Source organism: Phocoena sinus, chromosome 16 (assembly GCF_008692025.1).
Source record: "Phocoena sinus isolate mPhoSin1 chromosome 16, mPhoSin1.pri, whole genome shotgun sequence".
Taxonomy (NCBI): Eukaryota; Metazoa; Chordata; class Mammalia; order Artiodactyla; family Phocoenidae; genus Phocoena; species Phocoena sinus.
The window spans coordinates 25,422,720-25,432,821 of NC_045778.1; the positions used below are offsets into that span (position 1 = coordinate 25,422,720).

A 10,102-nucleotide genomic window follows, 5' to 3' on the forward strand; every position below is an offset into this window, starting at 1 on the left:
GCGCCGACAGGGCTAGTCCAGGCGGCTGTCGGTGCCGCTGCTCCGGCTTTCCCTTCCGCCCCGCCTCGCCGCTCCACCTGCGAGAAGACGCTCTCTTCGGATGCACCAGCCAGTTTTATCACAGTTCCTTCTGGGCTCTCTCAAGCCATTTGGGAAGTTGAAGCCGTCCTGAGGAATCCCGAAGCCCCTTCAGTGGTGGGCGGCAAAGAAGGGCTCGAAACTGGGAGGCCAGGGGCAGCCTCTCCGCCTGATGTGCCGTCCTCCCTATCTTCTGAGGACAAAGACGGTGTCTTTTATTAGTCCCTTGTGAATTGAATTAATATTTATGAGGCTCCTAGATAGTGGGAACAGGAGATGCACTAATCAAAACCACTCCAGAAGGGAGTTGTTAGGTGATTCCAGGCTCCCCTCACACTAGAGCCCTACCATTAAACATTTGAGGCCAATTTCAAGGGCCCAGACCAGTATCTTAAACTCATTAAGAAAGTTTATATTCCAGAGCAAAGAACCAGTTGGCTACCTTTTACAGTGGTTCTCAAACTGTGGTCCCCAGACTGGCAGCCACGACATTACCTGGTAACTTGTTAGAAATGCAACTCATTGGGCTCCACCTTAGACCTAATGAATTAAATTCTAGAGATGAAGCCCAGCAATCTGTTTTAACAAGCCCTCCACGTGGTTCTATGCACACTAAAGTTTGAGAACTATTAACCTATTACTCCGCATGCTTTTCTACCCAAAAGCTTCCTCATGGGGGTGGGACAGGGTGGATTAAATTTTTAAGTGGCAAAAGCAAGATATACATGGCCCTAAAACAGGGGTGAAGTGGAAGGTACTTGAGAAAGGTCACTGCCAAATTTAAACAAAACTGCACAACACTCTGGATACCCAGCATTAATTCCCCAGCTCTCACCAATCTGTCTGGAAAATATTGGGCCTTTCTGTCCAATCTGCCTGGAGACCTCTGGAATTTAAGCATTCCCTAAGAAGCCTGTCCTTACTCCTTTGCTCTACATTACTACCTCGGTGATCTCATCCCCATCCTTCCCTCTGCCTTAACTATCAGCTTGAGAGGTTATTTTCCAAACCTCCTATTTCCCGCCCACTTTCCTGAGCTATAGGCCCAAATATCCGATAGTCTATTCAGGTAGATACCACTAGATTTCCCACTTCATCCTTTCAATTTGTCCTTCTTTCTTGACATACAAGGCCCCCCAGGGCCAGAGACCCTTTCCTCATGCTGCCTCTGCCTAGAAAGCACTGCCCGCCTTTTAACAATTATGAATCTATTAAGACTCAATTCAAAGATCACCCATCTCCTTCCTGCCTCAAGAAGCTTTTCCTGACCTTCTTTTCTTTACCTTCCCTTGGGTAGACTCCCTTTTTTGCACACAAGAAAACCTTTTATAGATGTCTGCTGTGACACATTTAACAGTAGTCATGGGCTTCCCTGGTGGCGCAGTGGTTATGAATCCGCCTGTCAATGCAGGGGACACGGGTTCGATCCCTGGTCCGGGAAGATCCCACATGCCACGTAACAACTAAGCCCGTGTGCCACAACTACTGAACCTGCACTCTAGAGCCTGCAAGTCACAACTACTGAGCCCACAAGCCTAGAGCCCGTGCTCCGCAACAAGAGAAGCCACCGCAATGAGAAATCTGCGCACTGCAACAGAGTAGCCCCCACTCACCGCAACCAGAGAAAGCCTGCGCGCAGCAACAAAGACCCAACGCAGCCAAAATAAAAAAAAAAAAAACCAGTAGTCATAGCACATGAGTATTTAACTTGCCTGTATTCAACCACATGAACTTAGGAAAAACAAAACACCTCTGAAGGTCATCATATGCTCCAGAGTTCACATAAAATAGGAGACATTATGCTTCTCCTAATGTGAATATTCCACTGTGTTTAAACACACATACCGGACTTCCCTGGTGGTTCAGTGATTAAGACTGTGCTTCCAATGCAGGGGAGCGTGGGTTCAATCCCTGGTCAGGGAAGTTCTGCATGCCAAGCAGTGTGGCAGCAAAAAAAAAAAAAAAAAAAAAAAAAAATATATATATATATATATATATATATACACACATATATATATATAATTAAAATAAATACACATACGTTTTGTACAGACAGAGCAGTAATTTTGTCCCCAAAGGGACATTTGGCAATGTCTGGAGACGTTTTTGGTTGTCACAACTAGGGAGGAGGGTTTTACTAGTATCAATGGGGAGAGGCCACGGATGTTACTAAACATTCTACAATGCACTGGACATCCCCCTACAACAAAGAATTATTCAGCCTGAAATGTCAGTAGTACTGAGGTTAAGAAACTCTGAGTTAGACTAATCTTCCTAAATAACGGATTTGGTCATATAATTCCCTTGATTAAACTCCTCCACTAGCTTCCCACTGGAACCAGAATAAAATCCGAACTCCTAGCCATGGTCTATTAAGCCCCATATAATCTGGCTACTGCCTACCTCTCTGATCTCATCCCTCTTCACCTTCCTTCTCAAGCACCAAACTCTGGTCAAAATGGCCTTCTGTCTAAACATACCAAGCTTGTGACCAAACACACCAGAGATTCTCAGGATCTTTACACTTGTTATTGCTCCTATTTGCAATGTTCCCTATTGCACGTTACATCTCAAATGTCATCCATCTCCTCAGAGAGGTATGTATTCCCTGAACATTGTAGCATTAGTAGCCCCACTGTCACTAACACCACCACCAGTTATACACACTAATTACCCTATTTAATTTTCTTTGTAGCACTTAAAAGCATATAAGATTCTGTATTTACTGTTTGTCATCTCCCCCTGCTGCCCTCGGAATGTACACTCCTTGAGAACAGGGATATCTCTAGAGTCTAGAAATAAAATGTTCAGTAAATACTTGGGGGCTTCCCTGGTAGCGCAGTGGTTGAGAGTCCGCCTGCCGATGCAGGGGACACGGGTTCTTGCCCCGGTCCGGGAAGATCCCACATGCCGCGGAGCGGCTGGGCCCGTGAGCCATGGCTGCTAAGCCTGCACGTCCGGAGCCCCGCGTACCGCAAGAAAAAAAAACAAAAAAACAAAACAAACAAAAAAAATACTTGGTTGACTACAACAGGGCCCCCCAGACTCAAGTCAATTATTTCATCCAGTGATCAACTAAATAAACAGAGGTCTGTTTCCAATAGTGGAGGAAATAACTGGCTCTGATAGACTTGTTGAGATAAGGATATGTTGGAATCCACAATGGAGTGTTATCCTAAGGGAATTTCAATGTAGTTTTGAAAATACAGCTTTTTCACTTCATATGCTGACTTTAGAAAATGTAACTCATTATATTGCCCCTGCTTAACATCAGTCTTTTATTAAACTGTAAACACTCTAAGGGTAAAAGCCATTTGGAATCCTCAGCATTTAGCATGAAGCTAAGGCACTTTTATGTACTGTCACCACCACTCTAAGCTGGAAATTTTTGTGTCACCTGTTACTGTGTGGTTTCTGTCTCCTGATTAGACTCTGATAGATATATCACATTTCACCCAAAACAATCAGTAATTAAGCCCTATAGATTTTACTTTCACATTCTAGCTACAAAATATTATCTACCTGTTTACTTTCCTTGTTATAGCTAGACCTCTTCTTTTCCCTAATTACTACCATTGGTCACTTTAGCTGATACATGCATTACATCATCTGAACCACAAAAATGGCATTCTGACTGGTTTTTCCATTGTCAAACCATCTTGCTCAGTAAGTTCAATCTATTTATGTTACTGAATATTCAAAGTGGTATGTATTCAATAATAGCTACCATTTATTAAATACATACTATATGCTAGACACTGTTAAGCACTTAAATATTCTCATTTTTTACACTCTGATTTAAAAAACTGTTTTTGGTAACAGCTTTATTGAGATATAATTCACTGATGTAAAGTGTACAATTCAATGGTTTTTAATATATTCAGAGTTGTACCATCACAATTTTAGAACATTTATATCACCCCAAAAATAAAGCCCATACACTTTAGCCATCATCCCCAATATGCTCACCATCCTCATCTCTATGCTGCCACTCATCTACTTTCTGTCTCCATAGATTTGCCAACTCTAGACATTTTATATAAATGCACTCAGACAATATGTGGCCTTTTTTTTTTTTTTTTTAATATGTGGTCTTTTATGACTGGATTTTCACTTAACATGAACATGGATGAGCGTATTTTCAAAGTTCATCCATGTTGTAGCATGAATCAGTACTTCATTCTTTTCTATGGCCAAATATTTCATTATATGTATATGCCACATTTTGTTTATCTATTCACAAGTTGATGGACGCTTGGGTTATTTTTACCTTTTGGCTATTATTTATAATGCTGCTGTGAACATTTGTGCACAAATATTTTCATTTCTCATGAGTACACACCTAGGAGCAGAATAACTGGATCAAATGGTAACTTAATGTTTAACTTCTTGAGAAACTGCCAGACTGTTTTCCAAAATAGCTGTACCATTTTACATCCCAACTAGCAGTGTATGAGGGCTGCAATTTCTCTACATCCTCATTAACACTTGTTATTATCTGTCTTTTTTATTGTTGTCATCCTAGCAAAAGAAGCACTTTCTTTCATTGTGGTTTTGATTTGTATTTCCAGATGACTAACGATGTTGAGCATCTTTTCATGTGCTGATTGATCATTTGTATATCTTCTTTGGAGAAACATCTATTCAGATCATTTGCCCACTTTTAAATTGAGTTATTTGTCCTTTTATTATCGAGTTGTAAGAGTTCTATATATATATTCTGGATGTAAGTGGAGAGGCTGAGGTCACAGCAAGTTGTAGAAATGAATATCTAGGGAATATCCTAATCCTGAGAGTGTGATAAGAGAAGGATGACAACAGACAGGGTGTGGTAGAATGGCAGACCCAAACAGAGAGCTGATGTTAATCACTCCTTTGGCAAGAGAGAAACCTCCAATCTTGAGATGTTCTGTGTAGACAAGTAACACTTGGCAGTGAATAGGAAATAAGATAAAACAAGTGACTTAAGAAGCCCCAAACTGAGTTTATTGTGGTATAGACCAGGTGATAACAAACTCCAGTGTATTCAAGTAACCCTGATACACCCTGGGATACCTAAAATACAACACAAGGGCAAAAAGCTGCTCTAAAATTAGAAGTCCCCAAGAGAAAATAGGAAAATGAGACATGTATCTTGAAAAAGCCAGGAAGTAGAACAGTGTGCCAATCCTCACAACCTCCCCCATGTTCCCAACCACTTCTCTGACTTCCTCATTTTTCCACTACTTCAAGTCATTAAGACTTCTGCATTTTTTAGCCCAAATTGCTGTATAAGAAGAAAGTCTTTTTCAGAAGAATAAGGTGCCGTTCTTCTCCTTGGGGCCATCCGGTTAAAGTCAAAACATATAACTTTCTCATGAAGGAAACTCTTAGGAACTTAAGGCTCTACAAAGATTGATATAAGGGCCTTTTGCCACACACTAAATCTAGAATCCTGTCTCCACACACTAAATCTAGAATCCTGTCTCTAGAAGCTACATGTGGCTAACCTCTTGGAAATGAGTCACATCATACAGGATCTCCCATTCAGCTTAGAATCTACCAGGACAAATGAATTAAGTTTACGATATAGTGGATTTGAAAGTTGGCAATAATCTGGCATCAGCAGGTAATTTCATCACAATCTCTGCATTTTCTAGACATCCAGTCAGGATCTGGCTCAGCTATTTATACCCTGCCATTTACTTTCTCTTCCAATTGCCTCTTATCCAGCTGGCAGGAGCTTCCAAGAAACATGATATAGTAGGCACTGCAGTATACTGGCTGCTTGTTGGGGTTGGAGTAGACCTGTTCAGGTTTGAGGGACGCAAAAGGATTAGCTCCACAGGCTGTGATGTGTGTATCCAGGTCCACCAAGATCTGCAAAGAGGCTGCCAACTCCTGCTGGCTATGGGAGACAGATAAGAAAAATTGCTCTGCTGATTATGAAAGAGATAGGAGAGGAACTGCTCATCAATCCCAAAAATTACCTAAGGCTGGACTAACGCAACAGCTATCCCTCCCTCCCAAATGTCTAGACTAACTACCCAATTAACTAGCATAGCACTTTGAAGGGATGAGAAAGCCAAGCATGGGAAGGAAGAAAATCCTCACCAGAAGGCAGAAGATGAGCAAGGGGGAGAGAAATGAGCTCATCTACATAGAGGTGTGAGTGAATTGGGGAGGTATCACAAATAGGAGGAGGTCAAAACCTGTAAACAGTAATCATTGTAGGGATCTCATAATCACGAAGTAGCAAGAGGGTGGGCAGCCAAGCCTCCATCAGGTCCGGGGAAGCATGGAAACCTATGGAACAAAAATGGAGATGCGAATAGAAAGGGGAAACGCTAAGGTAGACCCTAACCAACATACTTCTTTGACTGCGTCCACCCCTCACCTTGCTCATCTCCAATGCTCATTTACCACCATCACCCGCCCCAGATTCTTTAATGGAAAATTATGGACCCAGGTGTAGCACATATGGCTAATGATCAACCAAGGTCTTCATTATATTACGCTTAACCTGACCAAATGAATGGGGTTCCAAAGGTACAAGAGCCAGGATGGAAAACTCCCAGAGGACCGACCCTGTATTCCCCCAAACAAATGACTCTTACCCTGGATGGAATGCCACCACCAAATCTGGATGGGCTATCTGCCCAGACTCTACTTGCTCCTCCCAGAAGTCATGTTAGAGGCCCCTATGGCTACTAAGCTGAACTGTGCCAGGTTCCAGGAGTGAAGGTGAGGCACTCTGTGAAAAGCCAGCAGCTACATCTACACCCACCATGATTACATGGAGGCCAAGGTGCCCAGGAAACACGTAGCCAAGTTCATCATAGTCCCAGGGTGAGTGAGGAATGTCTCTGCATGAGAAGCACCAACCATGTGCACTGTGCTTCCCCCGACCTTCCCAACATTTATCCCCAAGGCCCGAAGCCCAAAGCCCAGTGTCAAGGGCCGTGACAGGGCATCTGTCAGCAACCGCTTCAAAGAGCCCTGCAGGACATCTGGATCTGGCCTTGGCCATCCTACACTGGCCCACAGGGTGGTCATGGCCTGACTACCAAGCATAGCATCCAGAGTAGCCTCCAGCTGTAAACGTCACATAGAAAACCAGGTGTCCCAGCCCTGTGCGCCTTCAGTCAGCCAAGACCAAGGTCCTGAGGGAAGGACAAAACCACCTGCAGGAAAGAAGGAATAAGAAATGACCTAATCCTTCCCTGGCTTCAATATTCCCTCCATGTTCATTCTCCCAACCTGTCCCCAAGACTGCCCTGTCCCACTCAGTTCCTCATTTTTTCCTCAAAACAACATGCTTTCATATATTTCTCCAAGTACCATCAACTATGACCATTATGGCAAAATTCCCCAATACTGTCACTCCACCTGTGACCAGAGGCCATTCCATGAGACGGTCCACAGCTACAAGACGCAGCTCTTGACAAACCCTCCTGTGTGCTGGCCAGTCTGACTTCTGGCACTCTGGACCACAGTAATAGACACTTCTGCACCTGAGAGAATGAGGCCCAGAAACAGATGTTCCTATACCTCAAAGGTGAATGGGGGACTCCTGGGGAAGGGAACTGATATTCCTGCACCTGGGAAGAAAGATCACCGGGTGAGGAAAGTAGGGAGAGGAATGACAGCTGCTGCAGCAAATTTGGGGACTATGTTTGGCACAGGAGGCAGGAGGGAGTGGGAATGTAATTTTTCTCTTGGGTTACAGTGACACCTCAGCCTCTGTCTAGAACTAACTTTTTACATCCCTTACAGAAACAAAAAAACAGCAGGAGTTTGTGGCTGCCCTGTTATCACAGGTGTGGCTTGACCCCAACCTCCCCAGACAGATACGGTCTTACCACTTAAGTGCTCAAGAGAAGAGAGGTAGGGCTTCCCTGGTGGCGCAGTGGTTAAGAGTCCGCCTGCCAATGCAGGGGACACGGGTTCGTGCCCCGGTCCAGGAAGATCACACATGCCGCGGAGCAGCTAGGCCCGTGAGCCATGGCCGCTGAGCCTGCGCATCCGGAGCTTGTGCTCCGCAATGGTAGAGGCCACAACAGTGAAAGGCCCGCGTAACGCAAAAAAAAAGAAAAAAAAAAAAAGAGGAGAGAGGTAGAAATGATTATACTCTGGTCTCTGTCTAACCTCCCCATAATACCAAAATAATCAGGAGCCTTATAAGCAACCCTTTTCTAATTTCTCTGTGGCCTAGATCACACAAAATGAGGAGCAAGCCTGAAGTTATTCTGAAAATTCTCAGAACTTTCCTCCTGCAATGAGGTCTTAGAATAGGATCATTCCGGATGTCTCCCCTATTAGCCCCCAACTAATCACCTCTTGCCAGAGGACCCTGGAGTTTGAAAGGCCACTAGGGAGTACTTTACAGTGAGCACAGAATCGGAATGTGTCCTCCATCTTCTGGAACATTTCTTGAAGGGATCGATATCCAAAGCTTGATACAGGAGTATCCCCATCTAGCACCAACCTGCAGAAACAGCATGAAGAAGGAGTGGCAATAGGAAAAACACTTCCAAAATTTCTCATGACTCTTACCTTGCCTCCTATATATTTGCACCTCTCCTACTCCCATTGTTTCTCTTTTAAGCAAATTATATTTCTTCTATAGTAATAAAACTGGCAAAAGTCAGGATGAGAAAATCCCTCATTGCAAATACCCCATATTCCCCAAGCTATACTCCCTCTCCACCTTATGAATCACTTCTACCAGTGACAATATATCACTCTTCCATAGAGCTAGTCACTCACTTGTATTCCTCATAGCTTTCCATGTTCAGCTGGGATAGGCCAGGAACATTATTCTCCAAGGAGAAGAAGCCAAGTGTATCAATGCTAGGGCCAGGTTTTGAGAGGCTCAGAGGCACAGGAGTCACAACTGTGGGTGGGGTCACAACCACGGGAGCCACTGATGAGGGGAGTTTCTTGTGCCTTCGTCATCAGGACCATGGAGCCATGGCCTGTCCAGTGATACCTGGGGACTATACGTAGAACAGATATGGAATGGAATTTTGTAAGTTGGACACATACGATGCTTTTTCGTATGTTTGACCTTTCACTTGTCATTCCAGTCTCTCAGGCCCAGGTATCAGTAAGATTTATTTCATATCTACAGATTATTGATCACCACAGGCAGTTGTGAAAAAGAGAAATAATTATGTGACTATAATTATACATATATGTATTATACATGAAGTTCTATATATAATATAGATGCCTAGAAAAGTCTGGCAGGGCTCATATAAAATTGATAACAGTGATTAACTCTGAGGAGGGGAGAAGGCACTAGGATGGGAATTGGATCGATAAAAAGGAACTTTAGACTTGTTTGTAATGTGTGACTTTTTATACAAAGAATATATTCGTATACTATTCGTGTATTTTAAAACATCAACTTAGAGGAAAAAGCAACAAAAGTTTTGGTTGGGCTTCCCTGGTGGCGCAGTGGTTGAGAGTCCAACTGCCGATGCAGGGGACACGGATTCGTGCCCCGGTCCGGGAAGATCCCACATGCCGCGGAGCGGCTGGGCCCGTGAGCCATGGCCGCTGAGCCTGTGCGTCTGGAGCCTGTGCTCCGCAACGGGAGAGGCCACAACAGTGAGAGACCCGCGTACTGCAAAAAAAAAAAAAAAAGTTTTGGTGGTCCGAAACTACCATCTAACTAGAGAAACAGTCAATCTAATCTAGTTGGGGAAGGAAAACATTCATTTTAAAAGACCTATCATCACATTTATAAGCAATAAACCAAAAAGTAGAAATCAAATGCAATACCAAATGAGCACTAGCACTACAATGCCAAGTTATGCACATTATTAGGAAAATTTTCTAAAAAGGTGAGCTCTGAAGTAGAACTAAACCCACACCCACTCACTACCTAGAGAGAACTCTTGTGGTGTCCTCCTTCCCTGGCCTGTCTTTTCCCATTCCTTCCACGAGGGCTGAGTAAACAAAAGGGACTATATTGGAAAAAATAAAACATAAATATTTATTGATAAACAGATAAAATCATTTGCAAAATACTATAACA

General features: G+C 43.4%; 1 protein-coding gene across 1 annotated transcript; it reads right to left on the reverse strand.

Annotated features, from left to right (window-relative positions):
• Window positions 1-3,022: 3,022 nt before the first annotated feature.
• MSS51 (MSS51 mitochondrial translational activator) lies at window positions 3,023-9,489 on the reverse strand. The gene is given in 7 exon segments (XM_032607985.1): window positions 3,023-5,965; window positions 6,270-6,365; window positions 6,678-6,903; window positions 6,906-7,241; window positions 7,447-7,584; window positions 8,403-8,545; window positions 8,827-9,489. Coding segments are annotated over 7 exon segments (1,365 nt in total). The 5' UTR covers window positions 9,033-9,489; the 3' UTR covers window positions 3,023-5,745.
• Window positions 9,490-10,102: the final 613 nt, after the last annotated feature.